This window comes from Prionailurus viverrinus, chromosome F1, assembly GCF_022837055.1.
Source record: "Prionailurus viverrinus isolate Anna chromosome F1, UM_Priviv_1.0, whole genome shotgun sequence".
NCBI classification, from domain to species: domain Eukaryota; kingdom Metazoa; phylum Chordata; class Mammalia; order Carnivora; family Felidae; genus Prionailurus; species Prionailurus viverrinus.
In genome coordinates, this window is record NC_062577.1 from 57,737,501 (window position 1) to 57,763,053 (window position 25,553).

The 25,553-nt window shown below is 41.5% G+C and overlaps 1 protein-coding gene across 1 annotated transcript in view; it reads left to right on the forward strand.

Moving 5' to 3' along the window:
* TMCO1 (transmembrane and coiled-coil domains 1) overlaps positions 1-15,892 on the forward strand; it is a 40,689-nt gene extending 24,797 nt beyond the window's left edge. The window contains exon 7 of the mRNA XM_047841619.1: positions 15,319-15,892. Within this exon, the coding sequence (XP_047697575.1) occupies positions 15,319-15,417 (99 nt within the window). The 3' untranslated portion in view covers positions 15,418-15,892. The remainder of the gene's footprint in view (positions 1-15,318) is intronic.
* Positions 15,893-25,553: the final 9,661 nt, after the last annotated feature.

Sequence of the window (25,553 nt, forward strand, 5' to 3'; positions counted from 1 at the left end):
AGCAAGAAGAGTCATGATCTTGTGGTTCGTGAGTTTGAGCTCTGCATCAGGCTCTGTGCCGACAGCACGGTCAGTACAGAGCCTGCTTGGGATTCTCTCTCTCCCTCTCTCTCTCTGCCCCTCCCCTGCTCACTCACTTTCTCTCTTTCTCTCTCAAAATAAATAAATATACTTAAAAAAAATTTTTTTTTAAAGTGAGAAGAGTCCCTGGCTCAAACATTTTATATTTCAGTTTATATATTCGGTTTATAAATAAATAAAATATTTATTTATTTACTCATTTTGAGAAGGAGAGAGCAAGCAGGGGAGGGGCAGAGAGAGAGGGAGAGAGAGAACCAAGCAGGCTCCACACTGTCAGTGGACAGCCCCATACCGGGCTCCCTCTTACAACCATGAGATCATGACCTGAGCCAAAAGCAAGAGTCAGATGCTTAACGAGCTGAGCCACCCGGGGTCCCTATGTTTCAGTTTTTGAAATACTACCATTCAGCAGGCATTTCAGTGGGGAGATTGGCGCATGAGAATTCTTCTGAATACTGTCAGTGGCAGCAGATTTTTTGGTTGACCTGGCATGTGAGAATAAGTAGGAAATGGAATAATAGTTTGAAGCTTACAAAGGTCTTTGTGGTCTTACTGCTTAATGCTTTCCCCACCTCCTCTCTCATCCAACCCTCCAGCCATTCTCACTTGCCTGACAATTTCCGTGTCCCGCTCACCCACATTTGCTTTTTGTGAACGCTCTTCGCTCTCTCTGGCTGCCTCCCCCTCGTCCTTTTGCAGATTAAATGCAACCGGGTCTCAAGTCTTCCTGGCATCATTTCTGACATTTACTACTTTCTGAAGGATAGATTTGAGAAGGTCCTGATGAGGTGAAGGAAAGTCAGAAGCCTATCTGAATTGTCTAGCAAAACATCATCATATTCTGAACTACTACGGTGATGAGAGGGATGAAAGGGAGGGGCAGGTTGGGACCTACGTGGAGGGAAAGCAGCAGAACTGAGTGAGGGAGAAAGGAGAAACTCAGGTGAGCCCCAGGTATGGCTTTGGTGACCAAATGTAGACTGGTCTCACGAAGAGGGTGGGAATTGAGGAAAGAAGAGCAGGTTGGTTAGAAGATGAGCAGTTTGAGATGTTTATGGGGCAACTAAGTGGGCATGTCTGGCAAAAGTTGTACACTTGTGTGGCTGCGGTGGGGTGTAGGCTACGTGTCTTGAAAATGTCTCTTCAGTGAAGCGTTTTGTTTGGCTTAACCAAAGGTGAAAGCCAAGCCAGTGACAACACAGATCTCTTTTGTTGGTTTAGGAGAGGTCCATTGCGTTCCAGAATATTGTTCTTAAATGTGATTATTTAAATCTGAAACTCTTAAATTGGAGCTGTGTCCAAATAGTAATAAAACACAATGATGTATACATTCCACTTTAAGCAACAAAGAGCAGTTCTGCTTTAATTACATTCAGATGTTAATGCTTTATGTGTGACAACTCAAAATAGTCACTTAAAAAAAAAGTTTTTAAATGTTTATTTTTGAGAGAGAGAGAGAGAGAGAGAGAGAGAGAGAGCGCACAAGCAGGGGAGGAATGGGGGTGGGGGTGGGGTTGGGGAGGACACAGAATCCAAAGCAGGCTCCAGGCTCTGAGCTGTCAGTGCAGAGCCTGATGTGGGGCTCGAACTCACGAGCTGTGAGATCATGACCGGAGCCAAAGTTGGACACTTAACCAACTGAGCCACCCAAGCACCCTGACAACATTTTAGATGGGACATTTGCACTGCTACCTGGCCATTGCTCCCCAGAATCACCGTCTGAAACTAGAGTTTTAAAACTGAAATAAATGTTAAGAATGATGGGGCATCCGGGTGGCAGTCAGTCTGACTGCCACTCAGGTCATGATCTCATGGTTCGTGAGGTCAAGCCCCGCGTCGGGCTCTGCGCTGACAGTTCAGAGCCTGGAGCCTGCTCTGGATTCTGTGTCTCCCTCTCTGCCCCTCCCCTGCTCACGCTTGCTCTCTCTCTCTCTCTCTCTCTCTCTCTCAAAAATAAATAAAACATTTTAAAAAAAATGATGGTTGAGGATGTTCACCTCAAGCTGGTATTTAAACTCCTTTCAGATATTTCAGAAAGTCTGGTGAGGTGTTTGTTTAGCAGTTAATTTTATCAGGAATGCAGTGCTCATTTACCATGGTGGTCAGCGGTTTTTTTCTGTTAAGGTCTGGATAGTAAATATTTTTGTGTTTAATATACTCTGTCATAACTGCTCAGCTCTGCCATTATAGTAGGAAAACAATCATAGACAGTATGTAAATGAATGAGAGTGGCTGTGTTCCAACAAAACTTTGTTTACAAAAACCGGCAAGGGGCCAGGGACAGTCTGCTAATCCCTGAAGGTTCAGGCAGAGACTTGCAGCTGCTCAACTCTGCCATTAGACTCTGAAAGCGCCATAGACAATGTGTAGACGAACATGACTGCGTTCCAGTAAGCCTTTGTTTATAAAAACAGGCAGTGGACCAACACGATATATCTTAACTCCTGAGGACTATAGTGCACAACATGTGCTACAAAGTTAGAATAGTAGATCCTAGACAGGTACAGCTTAATAAAATAATTGTTTATTGAGTACAGAGAAATGGAGGAAAGGGGCAGTGAAACACACACACACACACACACACACACACACACACACACACACAAATAATCAATGTGTTTTGAGCCAGGGAGGATACATACTCATTTTTTTTTTTTTTTTTTTTTTTTTTTTACTTGCCCAGTTCTGTGCACTGATACTAATAAGAGAAAAGTATACAAGAGCTATAGTATTGCATAGCTAACATAACAGTGTTGTATTTGAAAGATTTATTTCTTTTGGTATACGGTTATCTTCCCCAAGACGAATGGCGAGTTCTAACTTGTTGTTGCGTCCTGACTGCTGGTCATCTTGGGCAAATAATTTAATTACCCAATTTTATACAAGGTATTCTAATATATTCAAAATCTTAGAAAAATCACCCAAATGACCTGCTTTTATAATTTTTACTTCACTGGCTGCAAATGGTTTCTGTACCTGTTCCTTACTGATTATTAGCGTATATACTGGAGGATTGGGAACTTACATCGAGTCTAACATACCTTAGCATTTGAAGTGTTATTATGGAATATATGCCTCTTTTTTCTTTAATTACAATGTTTGTTAGCTTGCTATTTCTATGTTTTGTTTTGTTGTTTTGTTTCCTTTATAGGACCTTAGGTTACCTGATAATAGACTATATACAGATGCCTATGAAATAAGCAGCCATAAAATAAGAGGCTTTCAGAAATTCAACTTATAGACGTACTGTCATTTCCCCAGCGAGGCCATTCTTAGGCACGGAAGTAGGCCACTTGATTTCAGATACACCCGTGGCGTAAAGTAGTTTTAAGAGAACGTAATGAATTGGGTTTTTTTGCTTGCCTGTTTTGGGATGTGAAGTGGAGTACGTGATGGGGAAACTAATATAGAATGATTCAAGCTTCCATGATGATTGCTTATATTCTGCCTTATAGGAGTTTTTGTTTGGTCTATTTGGTATTTTTATCTATTTTCTTCTTTCCTTTCCAACTGTTCCAAGGTAGTAAGTTCTCAATTGTCTGCATATATCTTAAAGTACCTATTTATGCTACATAGTATACATCTGAAAAGTATATGTTAAACAAACAGTAGGTGCTACACAGAAATATAAACTTGTAAATTTGGCAAGTTGGGGTTACACCATTTTTTACTCCCAAGAGCAAGGTAGGAAAATGCGTTTCTGCCAGCCTCACCAGCAGAAATTGCTTTTGAGTTTTTATCAGTCTGATGGATAAGAATTGCCTCCCCGTAGTTTTAACTTGCATTTTGGATTGAGCATCTCTGTTTGTCTAAGGCTGTTCATATATTCTTTCCTTTCCATGGTGGCGACAGACCGTGTATGCCTTTCGCCTATTTCTCTGACAGGTTGTTGGTCTTTTTCTGAATTTTAGCTCTTAACTTTGGGACATTCGCCCTCTCTGTGTGCTCTAAGTTGCACATAACTTTTCCAACTTGTCGTTTGTGTTCCGGTTTTACTTATAGTGGTTTTTGCCACACAAAATTTTATTTGCTCGCTGGATTTTAGTTTTTCCTTTTAGATCAGATTTGTCTGTCTTTTGTGGCTTTTGGATTTTGAGTTATGATTAAAAAGTTCTTTTCCACTCTAAAGTTACCAGGAAATTCATCCTCCTTTTCTGTTGGTGCTTTTTTGGTTTCAAGTTTTGCATTTAAATGATGAGCCAGCCCATCTGGAGTTCATAGTTACCTTCTTCTTTCTTTGCGCTCTTCTACTTGGCCAGCTATTATGTGATTTTGAAGAAGGAGAACGCAAAAGCATGGATTCATTTGAGATCACAGTTTGCCTGCTTCTTTTTTTTCCAAGACTAAGAAGCCAGAGAGCCAAAAGAATGCAGTGAGGTGAACGATTGGACTTGAATATAAGTCCCGGCCAGCAGCCTAGTAGTGTTTTCTCTAGAGCTCTCGAAATCCGTCTTTGAAATTGGAGAGTCGGTTCAGTCCCAGTGACAAGTGTGTAAGTGGAGACGCTCCTCCTTCCTTCGCACCTTGTTTAGATAAGAGGTCTTCTGAAATGTGCCAGTGCCCTGGGGCCGGCTAAGCAGCAGTGATCTGAACCCTTAGAGGAGAAGAATGTGGAGGAGTAGGCCAGACGTCTCTGTCATGCTTATTGAGTGTCAGGGCTTTCAACTTGTCAGGACCACTGCCTGTGGCAGCAGTGGAGTCTTGCAGGATTCTCAAGCCAGTCCTCTCTGAGGTCCAGACACTGCTCTCTGGTTTCCTATGTTCAGTAATTCCAGTGCTGTTAATCTTTCTTATTGATTGTGTTAAAATAGACGTAACACAGAGTTCACTATTTAGCTATTTTCAGCTGTGCAGTTCTGTGACATGAAGCACATTTACGTTGCTCTACAAGCATCTCCATTACCCCCGATCCCTGGCACCCACCATTCTGCCTTCTCTCTCCCTCTGAATGTGACTACTCGTGTTTGTGGGTTTGATCTCGTGTAAGTAGACTCCTACGATGGTGGTTCTTTTGTGACTAGCATGTTCTCAAGTGTATCCACACTGGAGCGTGGGTTGGCACTTCCTTTTCGAAGGCCAAGTAATATTTTGTTGTATGTGTGAACCACGTTTTGTGTGTCCGCTCACCTGTCAGTTGGGCTGCTCCCACCGTTTTGCTGTTGGAACGCTGCTGTGAACACGGTGTGTGGATGTCTGTTTGAGTTTCTCTTTTTACGTCTTTTGGGCTATAATCCCAGAAGTAGAATCGCTGGGTCATAAGGCAATTTGACGTTTAACTTTTTTGTGGAATCGCCAGCTGGTGTTCACAGCTACTGCATCATTTTACCCAGTGCTGGTAATCTTAAGGCTTCAATTCACTACCAACTTGAGACCATTCATTAAAAGATTCAAGTAATGTTTCATGTTTTTGTTTCAGTGAGTGAAACCACAATTTCATTCACTCAAGGTCAATTTTATGCTTAACATGTAAAAACAATGTGTGTTTTATGCAAGTTTCCTCCAGCAGCACTTATGGCCTTGCTGGTTTTAACAGGGAAGTCTTCTTACAATAGTAAACTAGAATATAGCATCTAGGAGAATGGGAAACACTTCTGTTATTAGTGCCTTTAAAGTGTCAACAGTTTAATTGCTGAAGTGATTAGATACATTTACCATGGGTTTTCCTGCATTTATGATTTTAAAGTCTTTTAGTTGTGAAAGATTATGACTACATTTACATTTGTCAGCTAATAACATCTCTACAGTGTTAACCAGAATCCACTTTACTAAATGTGAGTGATGGTATAATTCAAACAACCAGCTCTGTTCCCTTCATGACAGTGTGCACTCCTTTTTATAATGGAGGTATAATATAATATAAGGCTGAATCACAGGTGTCTATCTGCTTCAGTCATGTTCCCCCCATCCTTGAGAGATTATTATCACATTAGTAACAATTCCTTGGTAGATTCTGTTTGTTCATTTATTCATTCAACAAAATGGAGCATGGATATGTATCAGGATCCACGCTGGGTGCTCAGTATACACTTTGAAACAAAATTGACGTATAATTATGGTCCTTGCTGTCATGGAACTTCTGTTTCTTTTGAAATTAAAAGGTTAATTTTTCCAACTATAGCTTCACTTAAAAAAAATCATTATCAAATATGGAGGTGTAAAAGTACATTTAAAATTATTTTTTTCTTTTTTATCAATGTTTATCTCAGAGAGAGAGAGAGAGAGAGAGAGTGAGTGAGTGAGTGGGGTGGTTGGCGGGGGGGGCACAGAAAGAGGGAGACAGAGGATCCAAAGCAGGCTCTGCGCTGACAGCAGAGAACCTGACATGGGGCTCGAACTCACAAACCATGGGATCATGACCTGAGCTGAAGTCGGCCGCTTGACCAGCTGAGCCACCCAGGTGCCCCTAAAATTAATTCCATTATACTAGTCATTCAGAGTAGAAGCAGATTGAACAATGATTGAACTTTGAACCTAAACTAACACAATTTTATGTTGTATTGCTAGTTCACATAAATATTTGTGGATCTGGTTTTCATCCGTTACTTATTTTTTCCCATAGTAGGATGTTATTCGTTAATTAAATGATTCACCATTGACTTAAGAGCTTTCAAGGAAAAGTGGAAGTAAAACTATACTGATAATGTAATAGATTTTAAGACACATTCCTACTTGAGAAACTTTGAAATGATGGGGAGAGAGGAGGAAGACAACGTAAGGTTGAGGAGATACAGGGTTTGGAAGTAAAGCACCAGGTTTTGAGTCTTGCTGACACTTAACTAGCCGAGTGTCCTCGGGAAAGTCCTAGAACCTCTCTGAGTCTTTCCACAAAGGGGAAATGGGGGCGATTGTGCCATCTCACCATGTTATGATGATCACAAGACAATAATATACAGTGTTAGCAGTTCTTAGGGTGACATTTAAAAAAAAATAAGTACCCCCTCCTTTGGGGTATTTTTTTTTTCCTTTGGGGTATTTTTTAAACTTAGTATTTGTTTCGCGGCCCAGATAGGACAAAGTTGCTCTTTAAAGATTGAAACAGGGTGGTATGTCATTAACTGAAAATAAATCTAATTAATTTTTCTCATTTTATCTTTCCCCCTTTTTAACATTCCTTAACGTTTAGCGATTAGTGCTTAGCTGCCTTGACCTTCACACCGCAGCTGTTTGCTTTGTGTGAGTTTGTAGCAGCGGAAATGGTAGGTCTGCCAGCTCCCATCGCAGGTGTTAAGTTAGTCCAGGGTGGTGATGGAATTCAAGAATAGGAGGAAATTTCCTTAATGGCTTTTTAAATTTTCTTGTTAGTATGAGTCAGTAATAGATGACATAAATAGTGATCTCCTCTATTAAAAAAAGTGCTCTAAATCAATAAAAACTCAAGCAACTTTACCTGGTAAACAGCTAAGGGGAAAGTGGTCGATTCTTATGAATTTATGTGACTATAAAACCTATGAATAGAATTCCCTTTCTTTGAAAGCAAAAAGGATTAGTTGTTCTGAGGAAGAATGGAAGAAGGAGTTTTATCTTTTTTCTTTTGTCACCCATATCTTAATATATTACTTTATATATGTGCGACTGTCATCTGGAAAAGTATCGGTGAGAATTTGTCATGGTCTCTTTGAACAGCTGTGTGCTCAGGAGAGAGATAAAAATAAGCATATTTTATTTTTTTTCACCCTTGGCTTTCCTGGGGCAAAGAATTTTGATATGCCTTGTGAATGTATAAAAACAGGTTCTAATTATGTCTTGTCAGTATATCTTAAAGTCATCAGAATGAGAAGACCAGATGCCTGCCATGTCCTGTACCACATCATTAACATATGTCACTTCAGGACTTGGAGCTCAATTCATTAATGTCAGTATAGCTCATCTACAAGCAGGGTATTTTCATTTTTAGCACTTAAAATCAGAGAATGCATGAGGTTTAGAAAATGATAGCTTAGCTAGTACGTGAGAAGAACAGATTATTCAGGCATTATCTTACTCTGATCTCTGCGAATTGTTTCAGTGCAGGAGTTCAAGGCTTTATTTAGAATATCGCCTGTCTTGCTGAAGATTGACTCAAGTCTTTATGCTATGCCAGGAATTCTGTGATGCTGAGAATACAGGGTAAAAAGCAGTGGTCTCTACCCTTGTGAAACTCATACTCTCTGTGGAGAGATAGATCCATAAGTAATAGAGTATGATTGATGCCCTTTGTCTGTGTGTTCACGTGCAAAATGGTATCGGAGGGAAGACCATGCTATGGAAGCCAAATGGCTAAGGGACGAAAGTAAGAGTTTATACAGAGGGGCCATTTTGTTGTATCTTGAAGGACGAGTAGGGGCTTTCCAGTCTTAACAGCGTTCTTGGCATCGGAAGTAGTGTGAGGAACAGCACGGAGGCTTGAACGTGTACAGTGAATACAAGAATGTACAAGTGAATACAAGCGAGTGCAGAATTGTTGGTGGGGTGTAACAGGAGAAGAAGCGTGCCCCTGCTTACTACCTGTACCTCACAGTACAGCATCGAATGATTCCTTTGTTTTTCTGGGGTTTGTCTTTTGTTTTGTTTTGTTTTGCTTTTTTTTTTTTTATCGTGTTTACAGTGCAAGTCTCCTGGCAACAAATTCTCTTAATCTTCGTTTATCTGAAAATACTTTTATCTATATTCTTGAAGGATATTTTCACTGGATATGGAATTCTGGGTTGACTAGGGGTTTTGTTTGCTTTAATCCTTTCAGCTTTTTAAAATGCCCTTCCCCTGTCTTCTGGCCTCCATTGTTTCTGATGAAAAGTCCTTCCTATCTTTTTTTCCCTGTAGGTAATGTGTCATTTTTCTCTGGCTGCTTTTAGATTTTTTTTTTTTTTTTTTTATGTTTGGTTTTTCAGCAGTTTGATTGGATGTGCCTACGGTATTAATTCTTTTTTTCTTGATCGTGCTACAGTTGTTTTTCCTGCCCGTTCCGTCCCTCTTCTTCTGTGATTCCAGTGTCTTATATGTTTGTCTGTTTTTTCAGTATTGTCTAAGAGGACACTGAGGCTCTGTTCAATTTTTAAAAATCTTTTCCTCTCTATTCTTTAAGCAGGATAATTTCTCTTCATTTGTCTTCAAGTTTACTGATCCTCTGTCATCCCTAATCTGAATTAACCTTAAATCCATACAATGATTTTTAATTTTTTTTTTAATTTTTAAATTTATTTTAATAGAGAGACAGCATGAATGGGGAAGGGGTAGACAGAGAGGGTGAGAGGGTGAATCCCAAGCAGGCTGTGCACTGCCAGCACAGAGCCCGATGCAGGGCTCGAACCCACAAAACTGTGAGACCATAACCTGAGCCGAAACCGAGAGTCGGATGCTTAACTGACTAAGCCACCCCAGGTGCCCCCCCATACAATGGTTTTTAAATTTTGATACAATATTTTTTTAGTTCCACAATATCCATTTGGTTCTTTTTTTGTGATCCTTTTTCCCTGCTGAGATTTCCTATTTGTTCATTTATTATTATGAGCATATTTTATGCTTGTAGGCATAGTTATTTAGTTACTTTAAAATAAAAACCTTATCTACTAATTTCAACATTTGGATAATCTGAAGGTTGGACTCTGTCGCCTGCTCTCTTAAGTATGGGCTAAGTTTCTCGTTTGTTGGTATATTTAATTATCTTGGATTGTATCTTAGACATTGTTCTGATAGATTGTATAGACTCTGGATTCTATGATTCTTTGAAAGAGTGGCGAGTCTTTTAGTTAAGCAGGCAATTAACTTGGCATTCACACTCTGAACTCTCCTCTGTGGTCGGCTGTACCTGAGATCTCTGCTATGTTAGTCTCATCTGGGCTGCTTGAAGGCTGTCTAGTGCACGCATAGTTTAAGAGATGTGGGCAGAGTTTCAGTGTAGTTTTGAACTCCTCTGTTAGCTGTTTTCCAGGATCCTCTCACTATTATCATTAGCTGCTATGGTTGCACTAATCCCTGTCTTTTGGTTTTAAAAATGAGTAAGGCTTCAGTTTAATTCTGAGTCTTAGATACCCCACCCAGTGCCAGCTGCATCCTCCTATCCATTATAAGATTAGAAATACATACATACATACATACATCCGTTTATACATCTGTAACATACAAACATACATCTTGTCTTCCGGCACTAAACTAAAATTCAGAGCATTCTCCTTGACTGCTCCTCAAATAAAGGGCTAAACAAGAGATCTAGGAAAGTGTTCATTGGAAGGATGGTTATAAGAGAGAGAGATTAGGATTGTCACTTGATTGTCTGACGTACCTCCACCCCCTCAAAAAAAAAAAAAAAAAAGACCTTTATCACCAGCAAGGCCTTTAGACAACTTAGGACAGAAAATATTCATTCAGTATTACAAAGGAAGTGACATCACTATAGTGCAGATTTGATGTGCTCATGTTTCTTTCAGAATTTCGATTTCCACTTTGCAAGAAATGTGTGCAAATCTGCATTATAATTTGTTACAACATAGTCACGTTCTAGAATGCTAGAGCGACAGGGGACTTGGGCTCCTTGAAGGTGCTTGGTGAAAAAGCTTGAAAGTTCCAGCAGGAGGCTTCAGGTCCCTTCAGTATTTTATCTGTTTTCTGTAGTGGGTTTCTTTCATGAGATTTTGTTTAAAGAAAGGATTAAAGGGTTGAAAATGATTGATCTGGCCATCCCGCTTCTTTCAAGGGTGGGGGGCAGCTGAGATCTGGAAAGGTGAGAAGACACTGCCTGTTGTTTTTTGCCTGGGTTGCCAGTACTGGAACTCAGGTCTTCTGACTGCTGACCCAACAGTGTATTTCAGGTACCCCAGTGTACTGTTATTTTCTTCAGTAAATATTTCATCTTTACATCCTTTCTCCCAAACAGCTTATTGAAGCATATTTCTTTATTTTAAGAGACAACAGGGAGGGGTGGAGAGAGAGAATCCCAAGCAGGCTCTGCAATGACAGTATAGAGTCTGATTGGGGGCTTGAACTCACAAACCCATGAGATTGTGACCCGAGCTGAAATCAAGAGTCAGATGCTTAACTTAACCACTTAACCGACTAAGCCACCTTAACCACTGAGCCACCCAGGTGCCCCCCAAACAGTTTACTTAGATGTAATGTGAAAACTGGGGGGCTGCTGGGTTGGGCCATTTGATGTGATTGGATTTTCACACCGCTTTGTGGATATAGTAAAGAATATGTTACGGGAACTTGATGAGAAATTATCATCAATTGGAAGTGAAGGCTGTTTGCTTGATGCCAGAGAAACTAACAAAGAATAAACTAAGGATTGCCATGGCTGAGTTATTTTAGCTAAATGACTAAGAAATAACATTTAGCTGAATGTCTTTATGGCTAGTGACCTGGGTCTTCCCAAAATATCCAGTTAGCAACCAACAACTTCCTTTTCTTGATCACCGGCTCTTATCCTTTACAAAGAGGAAGGAACGCAAATCCTGTAATGGTATTTTTCTGGGTTTCCTGCCAATAAAAGGCATGGTTATGGGAAAACGTTTTTCCTTTGTTTTTCCCTTCTGACATACACTCCTCAGTTGTTACCCTATTTATGACACAGGACTGGACAGAAATTCAAAATCGTTTTATATTTTTCTGTAAACTTACCAAATCGTATTATATTTTGCATGTGTGTTGTGTTCTTCCATATCATCTTCATAATATATTAAAACTTTTGTCTTTTAGCAAAGTGAGTATTTCTAAACTAGTCTTACGAATTCAGAAGGGCCAAAAAATAGGCGAATTAAGAGATGTAGGAAAGGGGCGCCCAGCTGCTCAGTCAGTAGAGCGTCCGACTCTTGATCTCGGGGTCGTGAGTTCAAGCCCCACTTAAAAAAAAAAAAAAAGAAAGAAAGAAAAGGAAAAAAAGGAGATTAGAGGAAAGCAGGTCGAGTCAGGATGAGGTTGTTGAAAGATATAAAGGAGATAATATAGGGAAAACTATCTGCTGCACAGGGTCGCACTCAGTAAGCATTTGCTGAGTCACGGCCTGGCAGTCGAATTATTCTTCATCTGCATGTGAGGATAATAAGCCCACCTCACCGCCTGGTTGGGGGATTGAATGAGAACAATGCCTGGCACTGTGAGACAGAGCTGCAGAAATACTTGTCTTTATTTTAGGTTATCCTGTTAGAAATGTTTCAAAAAGTTGGGAGACAAGCAATGAGAAAGGGGTATAAACTATTGTTTTGTGTCCATATATTTTTATAGTCTTTACATGCATTTTTTTATAGACTATTTTTTAGAGCAGTTTTAGGTTCACAGCAAAACTGAATGGAAGGTGCAGGGACTTCCCATATAGTCCCTGTCCCCACATATGTTCAGTCTCCCCCACTGTCACCCCCTAGCACCAGACTGGTACATTCGTTCCAGTCAGTGAACCTACAGCAACACTTCATTATCACCCAAAGTCCGTGATTTACATCGGGCCTCACTCTTGGTGTATACATTCTATGGGTTTGAATTTATGTACTTTAAAAAAAATTTTTTTTTAATGTTTATTCTGAGAGAGAGAGAGAGAGAGAGAGAGCGAGCGAGCAAGCATGAGCAGGGAAAGGGCAGAGACACAGAATTCGAAGCAGGCTCCAGGCTCTGAGCTGTCAGCACAAAACCCAATGCGGGGCTCGAACTCACGAACTGTGATATCCTGACCTGAGCTGAAGTCACATGCCTAGCCGACTGAGCCACCCAGGCCCTCCAAATGTGTGTGTGTGTGTGTGTGTGTGTGTGTGTGTGTGTGTGTGTGTGTGTGTTTAAGTTTATTTGTTTATTTTGATAGAGAGCAGGGGAAGGCAGATAGGGAGAGAGAATCCCAAGCAGGCTCTGCGAGCCCAACATGGGGCTTGATCTCATGAGCAGTGAGATCGTGACCTGAGCTGAAATCAACAGTCAGATGCTTAACCAACTGAGCCACCCAGGCGCCCCCTATTTGTAAACTTTAAAGTGCAAAAGAGTGTTGGATGTTATTACTATGGTGGAGAGAATGGTGACCTCTACTCTTTTTCTTAGGTCATTTGTCGTAAGACCATCACTTAGTTCCTACATGTGTTTTCAAGGAAAAGACTTCATGGGTCAGGAGACAGAGAAATTTTTATCTAAGAAAAACCATGATAAGACCTGGGCTCATTTGTGAGACTATAGGAATTTGAACACGTTATTTAGAAGTTCACTAAAGGAGGGGTGCCTGGGTGGCTCAGTGGGTTAAGCTTCTGACTTCAACTCAGGTCATGATCTCGTGGTTCGTGGGTTCGAGCCCCACATCGGGCTCTGTGCTGACAGCTCAGAGCCTAGAGCCTGCTTTGGGTTCTGTATCCCCCTCTCTCTCTACCCCTCCCTTGATCATGCTCTCTCTTTCTCTCTCTCTCAAAAATAAATAGACATTAAAATTTTTTTAAAAATTTTCACTAAAGGATAAGATTGCATTCAGTAAATACAGAGCATTTACATTAAAATACAAATACTTGAGTAATGTAACATTGATAAACCTAATTTAGTGTTCCCAAAGGAAGCCTGTGACAAGAGCCACAAGGAGAACAAAGTATAGAGCTTCCATGAACTTCAGCCTTGGCTACTAAAGTGCCTCCGTTCTAACATTCTTGTTGCTGTTTGAGCTCTTCCCCATCTAGAGCAGTGGACTTATATCCAATAGTCATTTATATGTTTTTATTTCATAAATGAGACGGTCAACAGTCTACGCTTCAAAATATTTCCTATTTTCCTGTCAGTTGTCTTCTGTAAATTATAGTTAACCTGTAATTTAAAGGGCATCAGGCACGCCTGGGTGGCTCCATCGATTAAGCGTCCAGCTCTTGATTTTGGCTCAGGTCATGATCTCACGGTTCACGGGTATCCTCATGGTGCTTATGGACAGTAGGTCCTCGATAACTATTGAGTGAATGGATATACACATGCTAACCTGCCTTCCCATGGGGTGGCGCTTGTTCCGAAGTCGGGAACTGTTAGTATAGGATGTACTGGATGTACTGTGTAAGAGAATCCACCCGATTAAGAATCAAGACACATGAGTTTTAATGCTAACTCTGCTCTTCATTTACCTTCGTAACTTTGGACAAACAATCATACCTTTTTAAGTTTTCATTGGAGTTCCTCAAATACAAAATGAGACCAAGCAAGAAAACGTAGATGATCTTTAAGGTTTTTCTGTCTTAGAAATGCTGTGTGAAATCTTAACACCTGACCTTTACTGAAGCTCTCCACACTCATAAACCCTCTCACTTCCCTCTTTGAAGCATAGCATGTAATCCCCACATCACACTCCCCCCTCGTGGTTGTTCTCTAGTACGCCCACGCCTGTCTGCTTCTACCAGGTGAGTCATTGCTTTTTTAAGAGCCTGTATTTATCCCAAAACAGTTTATGCTGGTTTTACTTGTCGCTGTATTTATGTAATTTAATTTAATGTTATAATACCTTATAAAATGAGTATAAAAATAGTTATTTTTATGAGAACTAGTTTAATGAAGGTGAATTAAAAAAACTGTTGAATTTGGGGCGCCTGCGTGGCTCAGTTGGTTAGACGACCGACTTCGGCTCAGGTCATGATCTCACGGTTTGTGGGTTCGAGCCCCGCATCGGGCTCTGTGCTGACAGCTCAGAGCCTGGAGCCTGCTTCACATTCAGTGTGTGCCCCACTCTGCCCCTCCCTTGCTCACGCTTGTATCTCTCTGTCTCTCAACAATAAATAAACATTAAAAATTTTTTTTTTAAAAAGCCGTTGAATTAGATGCAATGGGACACATGGAAAAGATGAAGGGAGGTGCTGGAAATCTAGGAGGACTCTGGACTCAGATTGCTTTGCAGGAACCTAAGTGCCCTTATCACTTTAATAAAACTGAAATTTAACATCTCAGTTCCAGCTTTAGACGGTGCAGTAATGACTAACTCCAGCTGATGATTCGTATTCAAAGAAAAGGCCTTGCTACAAGAAACAGCTAATGAATATGTTTTATATGGTTCATGTTGAAAGAGAGATTATCTCTTTTAATGATTCTTCACTTGAAAAAATCCACTCTTTGGCCGTAGACCAAAGTCCCATTAGGTGGCAGTACTTTAATTGTTGTATGAACTCCCATCGTGTCGTAGGCCTTTTTAAAAATAACACAGTAATAATTGTCCTATTTTAGGTCATAATGGTACTTTTAATTTACGTGGCCTCTCTTCATACGTGATCCATGTAAAATACTCTTCTCTACATCTCATATTCAAACCCAGTTTTAATTCTGTTTTCTTCACAGAACATCCAGAAGATTCTTGGCCTTGCCCCTTCACGAGCTGCCACCAAGCAGGCAGGTGGATTTCTGGGTCCTCCGCCTCCTTCTGGGAAGTTCTCTTGAAATCAAGAAGAGCCCTATAATTCCTGTCATTCTTTTTAAATATTCAAATTAGACTGCAACTATTTTGTAGCAAGAGCCATCGACAGACTTAGCACTTGGGCCACTTTCTGATTCTGAGTTATTTCTAGACTTTTTGGATATGATTCTAAAGAGAATGGCACCCACCAAACATGATAGTACTTTCAGTCACAGATAAAAAAAAAAAAAGTTTGTTGATTAGATAAGTTCAGGTGATGTCTACGTAATAAGAAACAAATAGCATCTTTCTTTTTGGCTTACACCAATGCGTTCCGTGGAACCGACTCTCAAGTCTGTGCTGTGTGCCGTATACCATGGAAGTTGGCTCCCCGGAGCATTTAGCGATCTGGAAGGAGAAGTTAGTTTGTATTACTCTTCATTGGAACTATTTGTTGTGCATTTTTTCCCAAGCCAAATATATGACCTAAGATCAATAAAGAGGCCAAAATGTTAGCTATTTCATCTACAAGGAGAGATCTGTTTTGTACCATATTCCTGGAGTCATGTTTTTAGTAATCCGAACGTAAACATTAGCCAGGAAGGGCTAAACTAAAACTTTTCAAATGTACTACTTTATCAGAGCCTGGAGCCTGCTTCAGATTCTGTGTGCCTAAAAAGCTCAAAACACACAACTGTCCTATCGCGGGAAGTGGAAAGCGGAAGGCATGAGGAGAAGGAAAGAAGTAGCTCATGAGAGTAAAAACGAGGGTCCTCGGCAGTTCCCTTGATGCCCTTGTGCGGCCTTCTGGATCCTTGGGAAGGCACTCCTCGTCCTCCCCTGGAGGCAGGGTTAGGGTTACATGTAGGCGATCTTACAGAGCTTCCTTTTGCTCACAACAGCCTTTAGTTCCTGCCATGCTCCTTCGTAAAGGAGGAGAGGGCGCTCGGACCATGGTCATCCCCCGCGCGGTCCGTGGAATCGGAAATCTTGTGTGGAGGGAGAAGTCTGGTCACTTATCGGTAGTCTCCTTAGATGCACATGCTCAACCAGTGAGAAAAGACGGGTTATTTGCAAAGTAACGACTGTTAAACCGATAGCAAACTTCGCAATGGCATAAAACCCAGAAGACAGTGGGGCAATATCTTTAAAGCTGAGGAAAATACTTACCAGCCCAGAATTGTATGTGCAACTAAACCAACAGTTGGAAGCAAAACTGGGAGGCAGTATTGTCAGAGCTACAAAATCCAAGATAATTGAATTATTAAAGGATATATTTTGGGGGCATCCGGCTGGCTCAGTCAGTGGAGCATATGACCCTTGGTCTTGCGGTCGTGAGTTCGAGCCCCACGTTGTGCGTAGAACTTGCTTATTTAACAATATATAGATATGGATACATTTCCAGGACAAAAAAGAACACCAAGAGGAAGGTGTGGGATATAAGATAACAACGGTCAACACAGAAATTGATCAAAGATGTGGATAAACTTCAGTGTTTTATGGATTATCTAATTAAGAACTATTTCAAGACGATCCCATAAGGTAATCACTGTTCCTACCCTCATTTTTTAAAACATTTCTTTGAGAGAGGGGGAAGGGCAGAGAGAGAGGGAAAAGAGAATCCCAAGCAGGCTCCATGCTGTCAGTACAGAGCCCAACGCGGGACCGGATCCCACAAACCGCGAGATCACGACCTGAGCCCAAATCAGGAATGGGATGCTCAACTGACCGAGCCACCCAGGTGCCCCCTTATCCTCATTTAACAGATGGAGAAATCGAGGCAGGAGAGGTTAAGTCACTTGCTCAACATTACTTAGCTAGTGAGTGGCAGAGTTGGGATTTGAACCGAGGCCGTCTGAAGCTAAGCCGGGCTCTCCGGTGCCTCCCCACAGGTTATGCTGATTCTCTCCCCTCAGCTCTTCTCTCTTCCACTAGAGATTATGGGCGCCGAAGTTGGGGATTTTTTTGTCATTCTTGCTCTTGTTTCCTTGATGCGGGAAACAGGAAAAGCTCAAGCAGATGAAATGGAACAGAAATCTTTATTTCTAGGTTACTCTTCTCAGAAGGACTGACTGATAAGGATAATGGCAATGATTTCTTAATGGCCAGAATGCCATGGACTATTCTGGGCAAAATGATCATTAAAAGAACGATCATGAAGACGATGATGATGATAACAATGATGACAAAAATGACTGGCTCTCTAGAATAAAGCATAAGAGGAGAAGGAGCCACACAGAAAATTCTGTCAATGCCTTTGTAAAGTGAGAGTACGTAGTCCGTCCTACCACCCACCTCCTTAGGTTTTGATAGTAGGGCTTTCTAATCAAAAAGTGTATTTCAGGAGCGCCTGGGTGGTTCAGTTGGTTAAGCAACTGACTTCGGCTCAGGCCATGATCTCACAGTTCGTGGGTTCGAGCCCCGCGTCGGGTTCTGTGCTGACAGCTCGGAGCCCGGAGCCTGCTTCGGATTCTGTGTCTCCCTCTCTCTGCCCCTCCCCCACTTGTGCTCTGTCTCTCTCTCAAAAATAAATAAAATTTAAGAAAAAAATTTTAAATAAAAAAGTGTATTTCAGTGAAAGAGGGTGAATAAGAAGGGTCAAAAGGAAGAAGGAGAGTAACTTCTCTTCACCCTGTTTCTAAAAGAGCTCAGTAGATGTATTACAAATGAAATAAAGCTACCACGTCACAGGAGTGTAAATTCAAGGATATATTAAGGGCTATGCAACCTTACAGTGTTTTTCTTTTAATTACTTGCCCTGAAAACTTTCAAAACTACTCATCTGGATGACTAGATCCAGGCCATCACTGAATATTGGAGATGACATTTCAAGCCAGAGAAGCCTCTGAACAACTCTCAAAATGTATCATTCGCCTGTGTAGAGGATAGTTGTCCCTATTCTAGTTTAGGGAAAAACTGAGCATTCTAATGCCTGCATTTGCCTACTCAAGTTGCACTCCTAAAAGGCTGCTCAAGCAGTAAACTTTGAAAAACTGCAGGTAAATCTGAATTTGTTAACAGATAGCATTCCAAAATCTTAAGTCACTTTGGAAGCTGGAAAGCAAATGTGTGTAGGTACCCCTATGCCCTTGACCAGACTGCGGTCCTCTTCTGCAGAAGTCATCCTCTGCAGGGTCAGGGACGTACGATGGCATCATTGGGTTGATGAGCACCCAGAATTCCCTTACCTCCAAGTCAAATCATTTTGCCACATTGTAGGATGTAGTGGGGCTTTTTTTAAGTACACTTGTACTTAATTATTTTGTGTATTTCAGTACTGCCCTTCAGTACAAGTAAAGGTGCCGTTACTTTCTTTTTTTGGATTAATTCTGCTTAAGTTATAGTCTTTTAATTTACTTTTTCCTTTGAGTTTTTAAACTTTTTAGAATGGAAAAAATCTTAAAAATAAAAGTCTTAAAAAGTAAAGAACTCTGAGATACCCATTACTCAACTTCAACAATTAGCTCGTGGCCAATCTTATGTCTACCCCTGCCTGCCTCCTATGGTATTTTGAAGCAAATTCTAGGCATCCTGTCTTTTATCCGTAAATATTTCAGGACTTTTAAGCATGTATGCATACACACACACACACGTATAAAATCTCTCAGTGTCATTTTACATAGCTAAAAATTCATAATTCCTTGGTATCATAAGTTGTCTATAGATGGCAAAAATGTTGAGTCTTTTCGGAATCAAGGGCCAAATAAGATAACCGTATTGCAATTGGTTGATAAAAACAATGGACATTTCTTCCAGTCTGTTGCAGCAGTTTTCCAACCAGAGTGCATCAGAACCGCCTTCAAGGTTTATTAAAACAGACTGCTGGGCTCCACCCCAGAGCTTCTGACTCTAAGTCCGAGGTGGAGCTTGAGAATTTGCACTTCGAACAAGTGCCAAGGTGATCCTGATGCCGTAGGGTTTGGAGTCTACTCATGTTGTAGTTCCCTACTGTTTCCCCGCCCCCCCCCCCCCTTGCAGTTTATTTGTTGAAGAAGAAACTAAGCTGTTTACCCTGTAAAGTCCCTCAGTTTGGATTTTGCTGATTGCATGCCTGTTTTACATACGGCTTGTTGTCTCTTTTTGTGATGTTAGCTTTCGATGCATTAATTGATTAATTAGGGATTGACAATGGTGATGTTTTCATTTCTAGTATCGCTTCATTTTATTATTAAATACCTCTATAGATAGAAACTTCCCCTCCATCTATGGGTTAGTTACATACAGAGTAGTAAACTTTTTTAGGAAAGGCAGAATAAAAGTTGACTGATTTTCAAAATAATGAGTTGTTCACTAGTATCCTATGGTGAACAGTTTCTGTGTGTGTGTGCGTGTGTGCGTGTGTGTGTGTGTGCTTAGCAGTTCATTGACTTAAACATACTTGATTCACTTTAATCCCCTGTAGTTATTTTTCTTGTGAATGCCGAGATCGTACCATTTCTAGCCAACGAAGAGACTTTCTAAGTTGGCTCCTGGGTCCATTTAGCATGACTCTGGTTGTCATTGGTGGCTTCCTTGCTAAGTGATATGATGAGATGTTTCGGAGCCATTTTGCATTTCCTACCTGACTTGACTGCAACGCTTTCGCCAAAGAGGCCTGGTTCTTTTTACTGGGAAATGGTATTTGGAGACTGTAATCAGAGCACTAAGGTTGTGCACTGAAACCGGGTTGCTCGGCTTCTAGGCTTTTTTGTTTTTTTAAATTTTTTAAATATTTATTTTTGAGAGAGACACACAGTGTGTGCAGGGGAAGAGCAGAGAGAGAGGGAGACACAGAATCCGAAGCAGGCTCCAGGCTCCGAGCTGTCAGCACAGAGCCCGACCCGGGGCTCAAACCCATGAACTGCGAGATCACGACCTGAGCCGAAGTCGGATGCCCAACCGACTGAGCCACCCAGGTGCCCCGGTTTCTAGGCCTTTTTTGTGGACTAAGATGGGTAATATGTTTTGTTGTTGTCATTTTAAGATAAAATACATCATGAATTTATACCGATGCCCTCCCCCCTACTTAAATTTAGGGCTTCATAGTTTTTACCTAATTTCTTTAATCTGTGTCTCTTTTATCCACATCCTAAGAATTCCAGTTTTGAGTACCAGAAATGATAGACTATCATGTCATTCATTAGCATAATCCTATAATATCTGCCAAAAGTCTCAGAATATCAGTACTAATATCACTTTTATCAATATGATTACTGGAAATAGTTTAAGCTTTTTTTTTTTTTTTGTAAGGGTGGAATTCTTTCTTTTTTTCCTTTTCAAAATTTTATTTAAATTCTAGTTGGTTAACATATAGTGTAACATTGTTTTCGGGGGTAGAACTTAATGATTCATCACTTATATACAACACCCGGTGCTCATCACAAGTGCCCTCCTTAATGCCCCCGCTCACTTGTCTGCCCCATCCCCCACCCACCTCCCTCCGTCAACCCTCAGTTTATTCTCTATTGTAAAGAGTCTCTTACGGTTTATTTCGCAAGGGTGGAATTCTTTAAGATACATACCACTCTGGGTTCATAGACCACTGAGATTTCAAATTACGTGCAATAGTTTATGCCACCAACTGGATATACATTTGTATTCATTTATTTGATTTTCTTTTCAACTTTTAGGGCATGCTTTTTCATTTTACCTTATAATTATAAAAATGACATCTAATGTTTTAGTAGGTTTCTAGCCTCGCCCAAAAAAGCATATTTAACCTCCGTAGAGAGGGGGCACCTAACTCCCATCACCATTCTTCTTTTATGGCTGCAACCCCACTCATAAGCCACCACATGCATGGCAAGTGGGTAGGTAGAGAATATTGCCAGAAACAATTGTATTTAAGCCAGTGGTGGGGATGGCAGAAACAGCAGCAGCACGTATTTTTGCTCCCTTATTTTTGCCCGCACTTGCTGGGCAAAGCGAGGAGGTGTTTTGGGAAGAGAACACCATGTGTGGACGTGGCCAGCACTGACTCCTGCAGGTTCCTATCTCTGGCCCCCGGGCCCCCCTCCCGGGAGTCTCCTTTACCCTGGCCCGTCCATCCTCCATCATCTGGCAGTAATCTTCCTAAAATACAAATCTAATTGTGAAATTGAGAAGTTGAATTTCTCCAAGGAAAGTGGTCCAGTGGCTCTAAGTAAACTTAAACTAATTGCCACGGAACCCGCCCCCCACCCCCCGCCCCTGGAGTCTGGGTCCCCAAGCACCCCCCACCTGATGCCCCTGGGCTCCAAACAGATTTATTTGGAAAATTCTTTATTTTTCACAATCGTTTTGGACTTTATTTCCTTTGTTTTCTCTGCCTGGAATGTTCTCTCCCTACTTCTATTACCTTCTAGACTCAGCTCAAGCATTACCTCCTCGTAAGTTTTCTTTGACCTTTACGTGGTTCGGTTCTTTCCCTTTGCTGTATCTCTGTTTGAGGTTTTCATGTATGAATCACTTATTAAAAATGGGCAAATGTCTGAACTTTCTAAGCCTTGGTTGCCTCATCTGGAAAATGGGGTTAATACTCCATTCAAAATTCCCTTATCCAGTGTCCTCTCGTCCAAAGCATGCTGACTGATGCCCACAGCACACCGAATGCCCTTAGCCAGGCTTATGCGTCTCAGCTCCCGCTGGCAAATTGTAGCACGTTATTTGTTTTGTTCATTTTAATCATATAAATTGACAAAATATGCAAATTAGTGAAATATGAATGCAAAAACAATTGCATCTATGAAAACAATGGTTTGGAATGACTCAATAAAAGTTGTTCAAAATAATTGCTTTGACTTATTTGTGGGTGAAATAGCTGAGACTGAAAAAAGTAACAAAATTTTACAAATATTCAGTCCTTTTATATCCTTTCTTAGTGTTTCAGTTTGTATTCACATTAAAGAAATCAAAACTGGAAATCAAAGGTGATACGTTTTGGTTTTAAAACATTTTATCTTAGGCGGGGCGCCTGGGTGGCTCAGTCCGTGGAGCATCTTGATCTCAGCGTCGTGAGTTCAAGCTCTGCTTTGGGTGTGGAGCCTACTTAAGAACATTCTACCTGAGGAAAGCATCCACCATAAAGCTTGGGATTTTCATCATTACAAATTCTGTTTAAATTCTTCCAATTGTTAAAAACTTTGAGTTGCAAATGTTTGCTTCTATTGTATTACTGCTAAAAAAAGGTTGCATGGAAAAGAAAGATAATGATTCTTTGAAATAAATGAGGCAGGCATGATCAAAACAAAACCAAAACAACCAAACAAACCAAAGAAAAAACCCAATAGGATTCCAAACAATAGACTCATACTGAAGGAAAAGGCCATGGCCATACCTCAGGAATAAATGGGTACATGGGGTCCCTGGGTGGCTCAGTAGGTTGAGCGTCCTACTTTGGCTCAGGTCATGATCTCACGGTTTGTTAGTTCAAGCCCTTGTGCTGATGGCTAGGAGCCTGGATCCTGCTTTGGTTTCTGGGTCTCCCTCTCTTTCTGCCCCTCCCCAGCTTGTGCTCTGTCTCTCCCCCACCCCCTACCCCCACCCCAAACAAACAAAAATTGTTAAAGAAACAAATGGGTATTTATTTGTATATTTCAAGTTAAAAACTGCCTTAAGTATATATAATACTTTCTTTTGTGATTCCACTCCATATTTGACATTTTAGTCAAGTCAGAGCAACTCAACAGCACCATACTGGGTGCAGGGATTAATAATACATAGTATCCTCTAGAAGGATGAGCGGCACTAACGATTGTGTTGTATATTGCAATGGAGGTAGCAACTCAGAGAGAAAGAAACCACTGGTTGTTTTGGGGGAGGATTTGGGGTACTGGTCAGCAAAAAATTAGTCAAATAAAAACCCTTGCCTTTAAGGAGCTTGGAATATAGACAGGGCAGCAAAGTATGGTAAGTATTAGGAACATTACGTGTTTTAGGAGCTTAGAGGAGGCTGCCCGACAGATCCAAGAAACGTTTCTGAAAGAGGCGACAGGAGCCAAATTGTGAAGGATTTCTTGGCGTTGGCGGAGAAAAGATTGGAAGAAAAGCACTGGAGACAGAATAACGAACAAGACAGCAAGCAGGCGAGGAACAGAAAGCAGGAAAAGACGAGCATTAGGGGCAAGTGGAGAATTGACCAGCGATGAGGCCTCTTCATGGTAAGCTAAGGGATTTAGTTTGAAATCTCCAAGAAGCCTGTGATTACAAGCAGAGAAGTAACATAAGCAGATTTACATTATACGATCACTCTGGTGGCAGGGTGGGCATAGATCAGAAAAGGCAAGCCTTTGGACGGGTTAGGAAGCCAACCACTCGTCAAATATTTACTAAGCACCTACTAAGCACCTACAGATATTTACTGAGCACGGGATACTGGGGTCACTGAAAATACACAGTCACACTTTCATGAGTTCCAGTCTGGTGAGGGAAGTACATGTCCAGCGAATTGTCAGACAAGTTACCAAAATTAATTGTTCTAAGTGATCACTGTGAATCGCTGTGAATCTGGCAGTGTGACTGGAGTATATGTCTGCGGTCATTGCCCGGTATTCCTTCTTCTGATAAGTTTCCTGTAGGGAGCCATAGCTCCCCTACTCCATGTAGTGTGCCATGTCAGAAACGGCGTCCCTTGAAGATGGGCATAGGACCAAGGCCAGCCAAGTAGAGTACCCGATCCTCCTGGCCCCGGTGATTGGGCTCCAGACTGGGCATATGGGCCAAACAAAACCAATCAGGAACTACTCCGATATTTGACGGGTGGATCAAAGAAGAGAGAAGGCCTCTCACTCTTTTGGATCGCGAGCTGTAAGGGTACACGCTTGACCCATTCCCCATCATTTCTGATGAATGTAGAGAAGCAGAGAATGAATCCAATAGACATATAGAAGTCTATTAGACATATAGAAGCCAATAGACATATAGAAGAGCAGAGGTGGGGGGAAAGGGGGACCCTGACAACATTGTTTGAGCCCTAACTCAATTGTTTAGGTCTAACCACCTAAAGCTGAAGCCACATCTGAACGTCCGAGGTACACTGAAAGGAATATAGGAGGAACAGCAGCACACCTAGGGGAAAACAATGAGTCCAATTTTGGGAGAAACAGAAGCTTGTGGGATAGCTAGGTGGGAATGCCTAATGTGTCTGGGTCTAGGTTTCTGGCACTCAGGAGGGAAATCAAAGATGGAATCAGGGACCTGGGAGTCATCAAAATGCCAGTGAACGTTGAAGTCATTGGTTTGGGTGTGATCTATAAGGAGAATCTATAGATTGTGGAGGAAGAAGACCAAATTCTGGGGAACATTATCATTTAAAGGAAAAACAGACACAGAGATGTCGACAAAAAAAAATAAGAATAGTCAGGAGAAAGAGAGGCTCCACAAGCTGAAGATGAGGAACACTAAGATGTGGGCACCCTGGGGCGCCCGGGTGGCTCAGTCTGTTAAGCTTCTGACTTTGGCTCAGGTCACGATCTCACGGTTCGTGAGTTCAAGCCCCGCGTCGGGCTCTGCGCTGACCGCTCGGAGCCTGGAGCCCGCTGCGGATTCTGTGTCTCCCTCTCTCAATGCCCCTCCCGTGCTCACGCTGTGTCTCTCTGTCTCTCAAAAATAAATAAGCATTAAAAAAATTTTACAGGATGCGGGCACCCTTGGTTCTTACACACACTCCCCACATCCAATCAAATCAGCGTATTCTCTTGGCTTTGCTTTTCTCATTTCCTCTCCCCGGACTACCCACCTTGCTCCCCATCACCTCCCCCCCCAGGTTATTACATTTGCATCCTAACTGGTTCATTTGATTGCACTCTTTGTAACATGGCAACAATGCGAGATTCCTTTAAAAGTCAGACAGGTTGTGTAACTCTTCTGCTCAAAACTCTCCACTGGCTCCCTGTGGTCGTTTACTAGAGCTCCTGTAATAAAGTACCGCAAACTGAATGGCTTAACCAACAGCAATGAATGTTTTTAAGAGTCGGAAATCTTTTCCTAGGAGATGCCTCTCCGGTGCTCACCGGCTGGACCTGCGTCACATGCCCATCCCCAGACCCACCAATGCCAAGGGGAATAAGACAACCCTGGCTGGCTCAGTCTACTCATCATTTGCCCTAGTTATGTGAGCTAGACTCTGGAGCAAAATTGGGGCTCTGCAAGTCTGGAAAAAGGGAGAAATGGCCTGTGCCTAGGTTGCGAATATTAGGCAGTATGGATGCTGATGTGGAGAGGC